This window comes from Oryctolagus cuniculus, chromosome 18 (genome assembly GCF_964237555.1).
Source record: "Oryctolagus cuniculus chromosome 18, mOryCun1.1, whole genome shotgun sequence".
NCBI lineage: Eukaryota > Metazoa > Chordata > Mammalia > Lagomorpha > Leporidae > Oryctolagus > Oryctolagus cuniculus.
The window spans coordinates 7,190,604-7,206,446 of record NC_091449.1 but is presented as its reverse complement, the minus strand read 5'-3'; the positions used below and the strand labels follow the sequence as shown (position 1 = coordinate 7,206,446).

General features: G+C 64.9%; 1 protein-coding gene across 2 annotated transcripts; it reads left to right on the top strand.

Moving 5' to 3' along the window:
* The first annotated feature begins 8,078 nt into the window (after positions 1-8,078).
* LOC127489394 (kallikrein-2) lies at positions 8,079-12,266 on the top strand. Of its 2 annotated transcripts, none has more exons than XM_051840775.2 (5): positions 8,079-8,886; positions 9,167-9,326; positions 10,068-10,354; positions 10,431-10,510; positions 11,742-12,266. In XM_051840775.2, the coding sequence occupies exons 1-5, from the start codon at positions 8,841-8,843 to the stop codon at positions 11,895-11,897; spliced, it is 729 nt and encodes a 242-aa protein (XP_051696735.2). In that variant the 5' UTR covers positions 8,079-8,840; the 3' UTR covers positions 11,898-12,266. The 2 variants fall into 2 exon arrangements, with proteins under 2 accessions (XP_051696735.2, XP_051696734.2); XM_051840774.2 differs by having other exon boundaries at positions 8,082-8,886; positions 10,431-10,567; positions 11,742-11,919.
* Positions 12,267-15,843: the final 3,577 nt, after the last annotated feature.

Below are 15,843 nucleotides of genomic sequence, written 5' to 3'. Positions count from 1 at the left end.
CCCTGCACACTCCTTTAAGGCTGGCCCGGGAGGCAAGGGCCTGACTTCCGGGATTCGGAGATTGTTAGGATCTTGGCTGGCAAGTGGGACGTTCCAGCCTGGAACCTGGGCTCGCCATTCTGGCCCCTGCAGGCTTAATTCAGGGTTCTGGTGCCCCAAGGCTTCCGGATTTGCGGCTGAGCTGGCTTCTCAAGGCTCAGAACTCCAGATGGCTCTGAGCAACTGTCTGGAGTCCGATCCTGCCTCCGTAAGGTCCCAGAGAGGGAGGGACTGGCCGCAGCCGCCCGCGAGGGGTGGGGCGGTGAGAAGCGTGCCCCCTCCGTGCGCGCGGTACCAGACTTTGAGATTCTGCAGCCGCAGTCCTCAGACACCCCGCGGTTCCCGCCTGCTGGATCCCTAGACGCTCAGCACTGTAGAAATCCTACAAACCCAATGCTGCCCTCGTGGGGTGCCCAGGCTGGAAGCTCCTCTGTCTCCCAGATCCGTCCGGTGGAGCGGCTACAGGGGCTGCGCGTGCCCGGGGCTCATTCGCCCTCTCCGGACAGGCGGAGCTGCAGGGCCTCCTCGACACGGGGAAACTGAGGCCCGGAGAGGTGCCGGCGCAGGCGACCGCCACGCACAAGGCCTCGCAGGGCAGGAACCCGGGGCTCGCACTCCAGGAGCCCCGGAATCCCCCTGTGTCTGCGCAGCGACAAGGCGCTCGGGTCCTGGGCCAGGGGCTAGGCCTGTGCCACGCGCTTTCCAGGGCACACACACGTGTGCCTCCTTCCGTCCCATGCAGGCGCACCCAGGACACCCGCGGCGCCGCCCCCCCAACCCCCAGCGGAGGCCGTGAGCGCACGCCCAGCCTGCTCCGCTGGACGCGCTGACGTCAGTGCCCACCTCCCTGGCGCGACCCAGGTGCTCTGGGGCGGGGTGGGGGCGTCCTCTGAGGAGTCCCTTCCCCTTTCCCCTCCCCTCTCCCACCCCCGGGGGTCTTCCTTTCCCTGGTTTGTTGGGTTCAGCTCCCAGACACGCGGGTCTCCCCCTCTGACTCCGAATCTCTGCTCCTGGGCGCCCCCCGCGCCCCTAGGCCCCTCTCCTCTTCTTGGCCTCTTTCCCCAAACCCCCTTGTCTGTCCCTCGTCCCGGGTCTGAGGAACGACCCCAGCGCCGTCCCCGCCTGCCCCCTCCCGTCTCTGGGGCACCACGTGCCCCCACCCCCAGGGTCTCTGCACTTAGAGCTCACCCGCCCTCCCCTCCCCCGACCAGGTCCCCGCGCTCAGTCTGAGGTTCCCGGCGGTTGGGATTTCTCTGTTGGGGCAGGTACCCCCTTGCCCCTTCTCCAGCGAGACGGCCCCTGCGTGCTGCCCACCCTGGGGACACACCCGCACGAGGGGCTCAGCCTCCCCCGAAGTCTCTGTGTCTCAGTCTCTTGTCCTTAATAACACCAAACAATCGAATTGGAGAATCTGCAGGAAGCATCGGGTTAGTCCGAACAAAGGGCCCAGACTGTGGCCACTGATGGCTGCTGACACAGGACGGGGAGAGGGCAGGGTCGTTGCACAGGGTCCCAGGGGTCCTGTCTCCCCTGGGGTGAGAAGCCAGCCCCTCTGGCCGTCTCAGGCTAGGGTGGGACTGCATCCCTGGAGCAGGCATGTCTGTCCGAGAATCAGGCTGAGTTACACAGCCCGCGATTCAGACGTGGGCGCTGGAGCCAGGCGGCGTGGGTTTGAGTCCCACCTCTGCGGAGTCAGCCTGTCACCCACCAGGAGGCAGAGGTGCTGCGACGATTCCCGGGCTCACCTAGGGCGGCAGGGCCTCGCGGTGGGAGTGCACCTGCTGTGGAGACCACATGTCTCTCCACCGAGCTAGGGCAAGGGGAGGGTCTTAATGATTTTTAAAATAGACACTGGTTTAGTTATTTGAAAGGCAGAGAGAGGGAGGGAGGGAGGGAGGGAGAGAGAGAGAGAGAGAGAGGTCTTCCCTCCCCTGGCTCACTCCCCAAACGGCTGCAACAGCTCGGACTGGGTTGGCGGAAGCCAGGAGCTTCTTCTGGGTCTCCCACATGGGGGCCGGGGGGTGCAAGCCCTTGGGCCATCACTGCTGCTCTTTGGGGTCTGAGTCAGCAGGGAGCGGGAATTGGAAGTGGAGCTGGGGGTTGGGAGTCCCTAGAAAACTGGGACAAGAGAAAGACAGCTGCAGGCGTCGAGCCCCGACTGCGGGCGTTCCCGTAACCGGTCCCCAGGTCTCCCACACTCCTCCCGCTGCCTCCAGTTCAGCCGCTGCTCAGCCTAGAGACTGGCACCTTCCTGGGGCTTTTCTGCGCGGGAGAACCGCGCTCAGCCTGCCCGTGTTTCCGGGGACCCAGCACACAGAGGCCCCACCGGACGTTCCTCACTTGCTGGGGCGGGTGTTTGGCTAAGAAGCAGGTTGGGATGTCCTGAACCCGGGAGGGGGGCTGGGTTTGCGTCCTGGTGCTGCCGTGTGGGCATCCAGGTGCCTCGGCGGGTGCCGCCTGGTGTCCTGCCCAGGGCTGCCTTGAGACATGCGTCACAGAGCAGCACTCCCACTCACGTCACCCTGGGAGCACAGGGAGACGGGGCGGTGTGTGTGTGGGGGGAGGTTGGCAGCGCTGAGTCCACTCCCAGGGGAGGCAGGGAGGTACCAACACGGCGACAGCGGCTCGAGTCCAGGCTGAGGGGCAGGGACTTCAGGGTCCAGGACCCTTCCCCCACTCAGGGCTCAGCCAGAGGCCCCTCTCCAGGCCGCTCTGATGCCCCCTCCCCAGGGCACTGGGGAGCTACGGAAGGCTGTGAGCAGGGGCAGGGCAGGGTCAGCTCTGAGACCAGGACGCACTGGGGTCGGGAGCCTGTGAGCAGCAGGGCCCCGGGGACCTCGAGGCGGGGGGCAAGGCCGCTCCTGACCCGTCTCCCCACCTGGAGCAAGCTGGTTCCCCCACAGCCACCAGAGGGAGCCCGTGAGCACAGGGTGAGGCCCTGTCCTGCCCCCTGGGCACCTGCTGGCTCCCGTAGCATCAGAGGCAGATGCCCTCGGCCGGCAGGACAGGCCTGGCAGGGAGGGGCCCTCTGTCCTCTCTGGAGGAAATCTCAGCCCCCACACCTTCCCCGTTCAAACTCAGACCACAGCTAGGAGAATTCTCACCCCCGCTGCCATCAAACCCTGCCTCCAGGTCTTCCTAGACCAGACTTGCACCCGGCTTCCAGGCATCGGGCAGTGAGGACAGTGAGGACAGTGAGGACGGTGGGCTGGGCACGTCCACGCGTTCCGGAGCACAGGAGGAGCCCAGGAGTCTAGCGCCCATGGAGGACGACACCCAGCCCCTCTCACGCACCATGGGACACAAGGCTCCCTGGGGTCCTGGGTCCCTTCTCTGGCCCCGGCTGGACAGCACACACCAGCGGGCAGCGCCAGGGGAGGCTCCATACTGGAAAGGGCCCCCGGGCAGGGCCTGTCACGCATCCACATGGCCGCCCTGAGAGGAGGTGACAGGTTCCGGGCGCCCGGGCGGTGGGGTGGTTACCCGCGAGCTGCGTGAGGGGCAGACCAGAGAGCGGGCAGCCTGGGGTCCACAGACCCTCACCACAGACCCTGTCGCCAGTGGCTGCAGCTCATGCCTTCCAAGGTGTCCCAGGCCGTGCACACCCCGCAGGCTGCGGCATTCCTGGGCCAGCATCCGGGCCTCTCAGCCCCAAGGCTCTGCTCGCAGCAGAACGTCAGCCCACACCTCTCGCCTCTTCCTGACCCCAGACCCGACGTCTGCCTTGCTCCAGGCCTGCGGCTTCAGGCCCCTGCCCTTGGATGGGGTTTGGCGGCAGGTGGCAGGCGGCAGGTGGCAGCCAGTGCCAGTGTGGGGAGACGTGGTTAAAACGTCCTCGCTGGACAGGGGCCTCTTGCCTTGGTTGGGGGCAGGGCGCCCACTCCCTCCCCTTCCTGGACCCTGTGCCCTACAGGGCCTCTGTGAGAGGAGATGAAATGTCTCTGGGGCCCCGGGCCCTTTCCTTCCCCCTACTCCTCCCCTCTCCCCTCCACCTCACGGTTGTCTGCGGTTTCGGTAGAAGTCTCTGAGTTTTGTTGTTTTAAAGAAATCACTGCCCCTCTGTAGCTTTTGCTGCCCCCCACCCCCCGTGCTGTGGTCCGTGGAACCCCCCCAACCTGGATAAGGGGTCATTCAATTTTCAGCCTCAAAGATGCTCAGTTGCGGCGCTGTGGCGTAGTGGGTAAAGCCGCCACCTGCAGGGCCGGCACCCCATATGGGCACTGGTTCGAGTCCTGGCTGCTCCACTTCCTATCCAGCTCTCTGCTGTGGCCTGGGAGAGCAGTGGAGGATGGCCCAAGTGCTTGGGCCCCTGCACCCACGTGGGAGACCTGGAGGAAGCTCCTGGCTTCAGATCAGCGCAGCTCTGGCCATTGTGGCCAACTGGGGAGTGCACCAGTGGATGGAAGACCTCTCTCTCTCTCTCTCTCTCTCTCTCTCTCTCTACCTCTCCTCTCTGTGTAACTCTGACTTTCAAATAAATAAACCTTTTTTTTTTAAAGGTGCTCAAGTGGTATCTGCCCAGGAATGAACTCTGAGGGGCAGGTGGCCAGAGGACCGAGGCGGTGTGGGGAGATCGACTTAAAGACCCAGAGTGGGACCAGACACTGGCGCTGGAGCGTGTGAAGTCTCCGTGTTGGAACTGCGACCCAGAGCTGGGAGCTCCGGCAGAGAGCGGGATCGGAAGTGGAGCAGCCAGGACTCAAGCCGGCGTCCCTGTGGGATGCCAGCGACTGCAGGCCGTGTGGGCACTAGCCTCAAAGATGCTCACTAGTCCGTCCTTGGTTTTGAACACCGTATAGTTTTCTTTTATAAATAAAGACTCTTCATTCTTCAACAAGCTTGTCAGCTCTAGTGACTTGTCAGCGAGAATTTTTAATTTTCACATAACGAGGTCACCAGTGCTTTCGAAGCCATGCTGAGAAGGCTTTTCGTCCCAGATAACCTCTGTCACTTTCTGGGCTCTGTGACCTCCACGTGCTGCCTCCGTGTCTGGCCCCACGTGCACACGTATCCGCTGATTTCTTGTTAAACTGACATCTGTGCTATTTGTCACCCGTAGTGACACGGATGAGTGCAGTACAGACTCACGATTCGTGCCCTGCACCAAGGAAAGGAAACGAGCACTCGGTGTCACCGGTCACAAGTGATGCAGCCGGGAGCAGGGAAGGATCGGAAGCCTCTGGACGTGTCTGGAAGACTTGGTTGGAGTTGTCCCCAAACGCAGCAGCAGTCCTCAGACTTGAGACGAGACGCCCAGCGGAGACCACTGAAGTGCAAACATCTGTTTCCCAAAGGGCGAAGATGAGACACAGATTGTGAAGATCATTTTATTTATTTTTTTGACAGGCAGAGTTAGACAGTGAGAAAGAGAGACAGAGAGAAAGGTCTTCCTTCCGTTGGTTCACCCCCCAAATGGCTGCTGCGCTGATCCGAAGGCAGGAGCCAAGTGCTTCCTCCTGGTCTCCCATGGGGTGCAGGGCCCAAGCACTCGGGCCATCCTCCACTGCCCTCCCGGGCCACAGCAGAGAGCTGGCCTGGAAGAGGGGCAACCGGGACAGAATCTGGCGCCCCGACCGGGACTAGAACCTGGTATGCCGGCACCGCAAGGCGGAGGATTAGCCACGTGAGCCGCCGCGCCGGCTGTGAAGGAGATCATGTCAATGATGGAATTGTTTCTCTCTGCTCTAAAAACGAGACCGCAGAGGCTGTCCGCCCAGAAATGCAGCGGAGCAGCGGAAGGGGTCTCCGGCCACTGAGAAAGGCGAGGCCCGCCCTCGCGGGGGCTGATGCCAGCTCCGAGGCGCCACCCCCGCCTGCATCCGCCTCCGCTTCCCTCTGGCCCGGCCAGCGCCTCTGCCAGTGCCATCCACTCGCCTCCCCTCTCTGCGGCCTCCCCCTGTCCATCTCTGTTTTAAGCAAATGACCAAACTGACCCCTGCAGCCTTTCTGACGCCCCCGGGGGCGGTGGCAGCTCTAGAATATTCCTGCTCAGTGGGGCCACAGCCACGAACTCAACCCTATCCAGCACTGTACCAGGCCCTGCGTGTGTGTGCATCCCCACCGGGCCTCCTGGACTTCGGTCTGGACTGATGATAAGCCCAGCTCTGCTGATGTCGCAATGGGCCCCTGACTCCCGTTCTCCCGCTTTAGGGCGGGGACAGCAGCACTGGGGGGGGGGTGTCCCAAGAAGACCCTCCCCGCTGACACCCCCTGTGACGCACTAAGACCACTGGCAGGTTCAGCCGTTGGCCAGGAGCCATGATGCCCATGGTTTATTACAGGGCGCGGACGAAGACCAGCGAGGGGAGAGGCGCACGGGGGAAGCCCAGGAAACCCCGGGCGAGAAGTCCCAGCAGAGCCGCCGCGAGCCGGAACTTCCCCCGGCCACGGAGGGAGACCGCGCGGTCTCCGCGCAGGGCATGGGCCCAAGCCAGGGCTGTCCCCACGGAACGCGTGGCCACCACTGTGCGGTGCTGTGCGGCCCCGGGCGAGTGGCCGAGAGAGGGGTCGTGGCTCAGGGAGGGTGGCCACGAGGTGTCTCCCAGGAAAATGAGTCTGGCCTGACTCAGGCAGAACCGGGGCACGCGAGCTTCCTGGTCGGAGACCAAGGCCTGTGGGACTCGGGCACAGGGGGCAGCCGAGGCTCTGGCGCCGCCCCCTCCCGGGCCCCCACTCCGGCCGCGCTCGGGGCAGCCCCGGGGGACGCTGTGCACCCGCGGCCTGCGCCCTGGCGGAGCTGCCCGGCCTCCGGCCTCGAAGGGCGCCGTCTCTTTATTGGCCTGGCCCGGGGGCAGCCCTGGGCTGGCCGAACAGAACGTATTTGCTGTTCCCAACCCGCCGCGGGAGCGTTATCGCGGCGATCTAGGACAGCAAGCAAACCCGCTCTGGGGGAGCCCGACCTGCCAGGCTGCCCCGCTGCCACCGCCCTTGGAGACGGTCCAGGGAAGAGGCGTCGGCGGCGCCCGGGCCGCGGAAGGTCCCCCAGCCCCGCGTCCCCCGCGTCCCGCCTCCCCGCCCGGCCGCGGGGCTGGGCCTGGCTTCCAAGCCCCCCCGCAAGGGCGGCCTCTCGTGCTGGAGGCCAAGAGCTCCGAATGGCGGCCCTGGGTTCTGCAGGCGCGAGAGGCGGAGGCCCTGCGCCGGGAGGTCGTGGGTTCCCAGTCCCAGGGCCCCCCAGGGCTGAGGGGAGCGGCCGGCGAGGCCCCACCGCCAGGCGCCTGTGGCTTCAGCTTCCCGGGCTGGAACCCGAGACGGCGCCATCCAGGCGTACACGAGACTCCAGGGTGCCCCACGGGCAGGGGCTGGCCGCATGGGAGTCATGCTGTGGGAAAGCCAGGCTCCCAAAAGCTTAGAGGCCCTTTCCCGCCTTCTCCTCATGTCACGTGTGAGCGACGACCCACGCCTACAGGAATGCAAAGCGGGGAAACCCAGGTGCACCCCGATCTGCGCATGCGCAGCGTCCGGGTGGTCAGTGGTCAGTGCCTTCCTGGCACCTGATAGTGACGTAGCATTCCTGCACCCAGCCCGGCCACGTGGTGACTACCGGGCTGCCGCAGGCCGGCTCCAAGGTGTTCGAGGCCCTCGCGGTGTCGGGCCAGGGGCTGGTGTCCGAACGGGATGCTGTGGCCACAGGGACCCGCCGTGGGACCGTCACCGTCCATAAAAGCACAAGGGCTTCCCTTATGCAGGGACAAGGGCCTGGAGTTGGGGCTTTGTGGGCGCGTTGGAGAGTTGGGGTGCGGCCGTGCCTGGCTCCCTTTGGCTAAAGTGCTGGGTGTAGGGCTGAGGGCGGAGGGGGATGAGCGCGGAGGGCCAGGTGGGGGTGGGTTAGAGGCGGGGACAGGGCTTGGGGCCGGGATGGGCCGCGTGGCCGTGGTTCGGGGTGGGAGAGGGTTGGGTGTGGTGTTGGCTGGGGAACACGGCTGCGGTAGTCGGGACGCAGTTAGGCCTGGGGTTTGAGACGGAAGGCTCGGAGGTGGGCGCCGGCTGGACACCAATGTGGTTGGATTATAAATGGGGGACAGCGCAGGGGTTGGGGTGGTGGTAAACTGGATTGGGTCGGTTTTGGTTGATGTTTGGGCGGGGACTAGGAGGTGCCTGGGGCTTCTGGACCCGACAGGCTCTCCCTCAAACTGCCTTCCGCCAGGCTGAGTCCGGGGAAGGGGCGGAGGGGTCACGGTGTGAGCAAACCCCTCCGCCCCCGTCCTTAGGGTCTTCGCTGGGGGCGACCCCAGCGGCACTCTCTCCGTGCATACACTCGGCACTTCTCTGATCTCGCCTAGGGTGTACACAGGCTGGGGAAGTTGGCGTGGGGGGCGCAGGTGTCCGGATCGGAGGGTGCTGTGCTGGGTGGTGCCACGACGCTCTGCTGTGCTCTGAGAAGTGCGGGGGACTTGGGGAAGTAGGTTCTGGGTGGGAGAGTGTGAGAACCAGAGGCGTGAGCGTCCTGGTGCAGCCCCGTGGTGCTGGTGTTTCGGGACACTTGGGGTCTTGGGGCGCAAAGACGTATTCGGGCTTGGTATTGAGGGTCGGTGATTATCCCAGCCCCTGCTCCCGGTCAGCCCGGGACTCCCTTAGAACAAACGTGCAGGATCCGCAGGGCCGGCCTGGGAACGCGTCCAGGGTGAGCTGGTGTCGTCAGAACGAGTACTGGCTCCCCTCCCCCTCCCGGCTCTGAGTGTGGGAGGAGACTCGCAGCCCCCTCCCAGGCAGCAGGGGCAGGGCCGAGGGAGGCCTGTATAAGGCTCCCCCGGAAGGCTCCGCCGCCCTAAGCTCACCACCCGCCCCCGGATGCCTCTCTCACTATGTGGCTTCTGGTTCTGTGCCTCTCCCTGCCCCTGGGGGGCACTGGTGAGCGGGGGTGGGGGGCTCGGGGGCAGTGGGAGGGAAAGCAGGCCCAGGCTCAACTGCTTCCTCTCCCTCTAGTCCCCCCCTTCCCACCCAGCGCCCAGCCTGTCCCACCAGCCCTCAGTCCACCCCAGATGAGAGAATGAGGCCCCCAGCCCCACCCCAGCCCCTCCACGCTGCCAGGTTCCAAACCGTCCTGGTTCCCACACTGGGTGCTCTGCCGGAAGCTCCCTGTGCTGGCTGAGACCCGTCAGCCCTGGCCCTGCCCCGCACCCCTCTGCAGGCGCCGTGCCCCTCGTCCAGTCCCGGATCATAGGCGGCTGGGCATGTGACAAACACTCCCAACCCTGGCACGTGGCTGTGAATCGCGGTGGTCTCACAGCGTGCGGGGGCGTCCTGGTGCACCCCCAGTGGGTGCTCACAGCCGCCCACTGCTTCAGCAAGTGAGTAGGGGGGTCAGGCCCTCCCCCTGGGGTGACCTGGGGCCACCCTCTCCCCGCTGCCTGGGGCTCCCGTCTCTCCCCATCACTGCCTCTCTGTTTCTGTCTGCTTTCCTGTGTCCCTCGGTGGGTGCCTGGCTCTGTCTGTGCAGGGTGGGGGGTCTCGCCCTGGGACTGTGTCTCCCTGTCCCCTCTCTGCCTCTGTGTCTCCGTATGTCCCCCGTCTCTGTCCATGTCTGGGTGTCTCTGCACCCATCTCTGTCCTTGTCTGTCTCTCCTGCATCTGTGTCACGCCCCTCCCCCGCCACACTAAGCACACCCGGGGTGAGCCCCAGGATGGCCCCAAGGCAAGGGACCTGTGTCCCACCTGCTCTGTAGGTGGGGTGGGCGCACAGGAAGGGCTGAGCTGCAGCTGGGGGGGGCAATAGAGGGGAGGGGGGTTCCTGACCTTGGGCTGCAGGCCAGCACCCCTGCTGGGACCCCATGGCCCCGGAGCAGCTCTGAGACCCCCCCCCCCCGGTCTCTCTCCCTCCCTCTCCCCTCCTTCCTCTGCCCTTGGCCTCCCCACGGCCCCTGCCTCACCATCTGGCTTCTCTCTCTCTCTCTGTCCTGCTCACCCTGCATTTTCCCTCCTCTGCCTCCCTCCCCGGGATTTTCTCATTCTCCGTGTCCCTTTGCCACTTTGGGGAGCCTCTCCCCGTGCCCCCCTCCCTCCTCACACCCTCCTGTCCCCTCACCCCCCAGCAACACGCAGGTCTGGCTGGGGCTGGACCGCCTGCTGGAGGACGGAGCCGAGGCCACGCTGGCGCAGGTGGCCCGCAGCTTCCCGCACCCCCTCTACAACCTGAGCCTCCTGGGGAGCGCGAACCTCACGGCCGGGGAAGACAACAGCCACGACCTCATGCTGCTGCGGCTGGCGGAGCCCGCGCGGCTCTCGGGCGCGGTGCAGGTGCTGGGCCTGCCCACCCGGGACCCCCAAGAGGGCAGCACCTGCATCGCCTCGGGCTGGGGCAGCATCAAGCCAGAGAAGTGTACGCCCAGGGCCGGGGCGGGAGGCTCGGGGCGCGCAGGGGCCCGGCCGCAGCCCGTTTCCCTCCCGGCCTCTAGTCTTGCGCCCCAGGAGCCTCCAGTGCGTGGACCTCCGTCTCCTGCCCAGTGACGAGTGCAGAAACGTCTACTCTGAGAAAGTAACAGAGTTTATGCTTTGTGCCGGCCACTTGGAAGGCGGCAAAGACACCTGCAAGGTGCGCCAGCCCCTCCCCCCAGTCTTTTTTTTTTTTTTAAAGGTTGTATTTCTTTATTTGAAAGGCAGAGTTAGAGAGAGAGAGAGAGAGAGAGAGAGAGAGAGAGAGAGAGAGAGAGAGAGATTTTCCACCTGCTGGTTCATTCCCCAAATGGCGGCAATGGCCAGGCTGGCCCAGGCTGAAGTTGGGAGCCGGGAGTCTCCCGCATGGGAGGCAGGGGCCCAAGGGCTCGGCCCAGGGAGCTGGATCGGAAGTGGAGCAGCTGGGACAGGAGCGGGTGCCCATGTGGGATGCCGGTGGTGCAGGTACAGGTGCAGGTGCAGGTGGCGGCTTAGCTCGCTGTGCCACAGCACCACCCCCACCCCAGGGTCTTAAAGGAAAGGGGGAGAGGATCCTGGTCGTGGGCGGGGCCTCCAGCGGGGTCCCCACCCCTTCCCACACACCTCCAGGCACCCCCTGCCTGAGGCCGCTCCCCGGCGTGGCTCATCTGTCCCTCACGGGCGTCTGTGATGTGCCTGGCACCGCCCAGACGCTGAGAAGACAGCCAGAGACTGAGGGAGAAGAGCCCCTTCCCCAGGGAGCCCTGTTCCGCTGAGGGGGACGTGATGGGGGAGGAGTCGGGAGGAGAAGGGGACACTAAGCCGACACCCGGCGCAGGTGGCCCCTGGGAGCAGAGGGAGCAGCAGGCGCCAGGCCCCGGGGCTGGGAGGAGCAGCGAGGGCCCTGGGGGCTGCCGTCAGAGTTCAGGGGTCAGGGAGTGAGGAGGGGGCTCCAGGCCTTGCCCCCACCTGGACAGACCCCCAGCGCTCCTCGCAGGCTCCCTGCCTCAGTCCCCTCCCCCCGTCCCAGCCGGCCCCAGTGTGTCCTGGTCTCAGAGCTGACCTTGCCTTGCCCCCTGCTCGCAGTCCTCCGTGGCTCCCCAGTGCCCTGGGGAGGGGGCGTCAGAGCGACCTGGAGAGGGGCCTCTGGCTGAGCCCTGGGTGGGGGGAGGGTCCTGGACTCCAGCCTCCTCCCTGTGTGGGCACCTCCCCCGCCTCCCCTGGGAGTGGCCTCCTCCCTCTGACGGGGAAGATGACATCAGCAGTCGGCAGCCCAGGCCTGACGGGCGGGTTTCCCGGACAGAACGGGGAGGGGGCTGACCCTTCTCTTGGCTCCCTTGTCCCCTTGGCTCCAGGGGGACTCCGGGGGCCCCCTGGTCTGTGACGGCGTGCTGCAAGGCCTCACCTCCTGGGGCGGGATTCCGTGCGCCCGGGCCAGGCAGCCGGCTCTCTACACCAAGCTGGTGCGGTACCGGAAGTGGATCGAGGACACCATGGCAGCCAACCCCTGAGTGCCCCGCCCCGCCCCGCCCCGCCGCGAGTAAAGTCCAGTCCACGCCGCGCTCTGTATCGTGCAGCCTCTGTAGACCCTGGGCAGCCGAAGCGCAGGGCTCGGTGCCCGACCTGGCGCCCCCGGCCCTCCCAGCCCGCGTCACGCAGTGCAGGGACAGGGTCGACTGGTGGGGTGCACGTGGGTGTGGCTTCAGCCTCCTCCCCACGCACTCCGGAACCTGGGCGGTGTACAGGGACACGCATGGGGGAGGGGCGGGGCCCAGCCTGGGAGGGCGGGTGGCAGGTGCACTGGGTGCCCTCTGTGGGGCACGCGTGCCAGACGGAGCCTACGACCTGAGCAGAGAGCAGAGGGGCCTTCGACGTGGTGGGGGACCCCAGGGTGGGGGCTCAGAGCCCTGGACGGCCCCGCCTCTGTGGGGGAAGCATTGGGGTTGCCCAAAGCGCCCTAAGGCAGCAGATTCCGGGTGGAACCCGCAGAACCTGGAGGAGGTGTCCCACTCTGGGTTGCCGTAGTTTGTGGATGGTGATGGGCCACAGGTTAAAACGAGCAAAGGCAACACGTGTGCAGGTTGAGTGGGGGAGGAAATGGACCAGCGGCAGGTGCTGTCTGCCGGGCGAGTCTTCCGGAGCCTTTCAGCCCAGCCCGGCCCAGCCCGGCCCAAGTGTCCGGAGAGTCTGTGGGGAGTCGGCCTGCGGGGTGTGGGGTGCTTCCAGGGCTGGGGGCGGGCTCCGGCTCTGCAGCTCGGCCGGGGGTCCCCCAGAGCAGGTGTTGGCCAGTGGTCAGGCGTGGCCCAAGGGCCCGGGGAGACCACACAGTCTCTGGGATCCGATGCCAACCCCTGGACGGCTCTGCCAGGGGCGCGTCCTTTGTTTGGAATGAGCCCTGCAGGCTCCTGAGTTCACCACTGGGTGTTGGGTGGGCGCCTGGGCTCTGGCTCTGTCTTGAGGGGCACACAGAGCCGTCCCGCCACGGGCATCCAGAAGTAGGAGCAGTTTGGAGGGCAGGTGCTGGGCTCCGCGAGTATGCGTTGCCTTCTCTTCATGCCACCAGGGAGGCGGGGACTCCTCTGCTCGCTTTGGGGGGACGGCGGGACACACGGGCGTGTTGCTGGTCACTAGACGGGGGCTGCCCCCTGTGCGGGCTGACAACGGGTCGCACTCAGAACCAGTGTGTGCAGGCAGCGACTGGGGGCCAAGGTTAGCAGCAACAGGGGCGTGCAGTGAATTCTGGTGCCCGCGGGAGGGTGTGATTGTCGATGTCCTCATCCAGTAAGGTTGCAGGCTGGCAGGAAGTGAGACCCATTAGGCTGAGGACTTTCTGGGGTGCAGTAGATCCCCCCCTGGGACAGAAACTAGCTAGGGATGGCGGAGCCCTCCCTAGGGCAAGTGGGCTATGGCTGGGGTGGGACAGGCTGTGGGGTCCCGGGGTCTGTCCTGGCATGTGGGGATGTGGAACCCAAGACCAGTGGCATGTGGGGGATGGTGAGGGACAGGGTGGTGATAGGAGGCTTCTTAAGCAGCAGGCGGCGTGACTTTGTCTCTGGAGGGGAACACTTGGAGCCGGCAGGGTTCAGCTTTGTCCCCAAAGTGCCGCTAAGTTACAGTCCCTCTTCCATCACCTGGCTCTGGGCAGCTGGGTCCCCCTCCTACCTCCGACTCCAGGTGGCCAGGGGCAGCCTCAGTGCCCGAGCGTCTGTCAGGGACTCTGAAGGGTCTACTGATGTTTGACCACATCAGTCAGCCTGGCACAGTTTCCTGAAGGCTGCCTGGACACATGAATGCCCGGGGGCAGACAAGGGCCTCGACTCCTGGCAGGGCAGGCTGCGTGGACTTCATGTCCACGGCTGTTCCCCTGGCCCCCAGGTCCTTCAGGGTGCACGCTCACATCGGTGCACCTGCCCCTCCAGTCACTTGGGGGTGACCAGAGCAGGCCAGCGGGAGTCTGCACACCGTGGAGGATTTTCTGAGGTCGGGAATCCTCAGTCTCACAAAAGGGTTGCCAGCAACCTTGCCGAGCCTTCGTCCCCGAGGCGATGCTGTCTTTATTGTCCCAGGCCGCAAACAGAGCTGCCCTGCAGGAAGGGGTTTTATTTCTATTTGTTGTCCTGGACATTAAACAAGTGAGTTCCGGGGACATGCTACCCTTATTATCTTGGACGGTAACCCAACCCTGCCTGTGGAGATAGTTATCTCGCCAGACTGCTCTCCGGACAGATCTCCGTGGTAGACACCTTGAGCAAAATGGCTTAAGGCCTTTCTCAGAAGTCATGTCAGAAGGCAAGAGACCCGCAGAGAACTGTCTGCCAGCACCGTGAGCTTGAGGCCCGTGGACGGGTCACAGTTCTGACCCCGAGTACCACCCACGGGCTGTCTGAATCACTCTGGCTGGAGTTGTATCCCAAACCTGAATGTCCACACCTAAGTGTCTGTGAACTCCTTATATAAATTACTTACAACACTTGATATTTGTTAGCGGTGTCCGGGTGTCAGTCCCCCCTTCATTTAGCCTCTACAGAAGTCTCCAGTTTACCCACAAAGCAAGGGAAGTGCACTGAGAAATAATTTGCTTAGTCAACGTGCGTGCGGCTGAGCCCGGGTGGGCAGGCTCTGGATACCATCGCCCCACGATGGACCCCTGTCTGCGTGCCTCGCCCCGTGTGCCCTTATTAGGCCCCCACCTCATCTGCCCAGGCCCTGTGTGCAACTATGTCCATCTGTGGCCTTGTATATCCAGACCTACACTGGAGAGTATGAACTCGGGTGAGAACTCCTGTGTCCCAGTGTGTGTGTGTGTGTGTGTGTGTGCACCTGCATGACTTACACACGCATGACCTTGCGTGCCTTCGCTGCTGAGGCACACCCCCGCCCATGTAAAACCTAAAGGAAAGAGAGAGTAAAAATACCAGGGATTTCCAGACAGACGGTGGGAAAACCACGCGTGAATGTCACGGAGGAAGACATGGGCACGGGGTGGGGGGGTACCCCTGGGGTCTCTTTCCTCTCCCAGAGGCCTAGAACGGTGACAGGTGCTGGGAGCTGAGGCATGCGCACCTCCCTCCCAGCCAAGGCTGCTGACTCTGTCTGTCTCTCTGTGGGAGCACTTGTCACGTGTTTAGCTACTCAAATCTCCCGCCAAGGGGCTGGCATGGTGATGGTGTCCCCAGATTGCCAAAGGGCTCGGCAAACCTCAGGCTGCCCACGCTCCTGCCCATCTGTCTGTGCCCTTGCAGACTGCCGCCCGCCCACACAGCTCCACGCAGCCCGGGCGAGCACAGTCTGCGCGTGCGCAGTGCCTGGGTCCACGGTGCTCTCTCCACCACCCAGCATCCATCGCCCTGACGTCATATTGATGCGACTGGCCCCGCCCCTGCCCTCGCTCCGCGCCAATCAGGAGCCTCCCTGGCGCTGCCCTGGCGGGTGTGGCCTGCGTGACGTGGGCTGCGCGCAGCCTGGTGCAGGAGAGAAACCTTGAGGGTTTCCGCTTGGCCCCCGGGCCCTGAGGGGCAGGTGCTGGGCCTCCTGGCGGACCCTGTCCTAGAGGGGTCCAACTTTGCTTTCCCTTACGGCCCCTGGTTCTCCGCATCGGGTGCTCGCTGGTGCCTTCCCCTTCCGGGACCCTGGCCGGGCTCAGCTGCGGGGTGGGCGGCGGAGGCACGGGGCTCGCGTGGACCCCGAGTCTGGGGGCGATCGGGGCGGAGCAGGAGGACTCCCGGAGCCCAAGGCGCCCCGGCCTTGGGAGGGGGCACCGAACAGGCCTCCTGCGAGCAAGACTTTGTGCCATCCCTACGGGAAATAAAGCTCTCCCGACAGAGACTGCGTGCTAGCTGGGCGTCCTTTTCAGGATTTCATTTATTTGAAAGGCAGATTGACAGAGACAGACACGCACACTCCCCAGGGGCTGCAACAGCTGGAGCCGGGATCCAGGAGCGCTTCAGAGCCCCTGCG

Excerpts from the sequence above, each read along its gene's own strand:
- LOC127489394 (XM_051840774.2), top strand. The coding sequence starts at position 8,841 with ATGTGGCTTCTGGTTCTGTGCCTCTCCCTGCCCCTGGGGGGCACTG. Across the intron at positions 9,327-10,067 it reads GCCGCCCACTGCTTCAGCAA|CAACACGCAGGTCTGGCTGG; the intron begins GTGAGTAGGGGG and ends CTCACCCCCCAG. Across the intron at positions 10,355-10,430 it reads CAGCATCAAGCCAGAGAAGT|TCTTGCGCCCCAGGAGCCTC; the intron begins GTACGCCCAGGG and ends CCCGGCCTCTAG.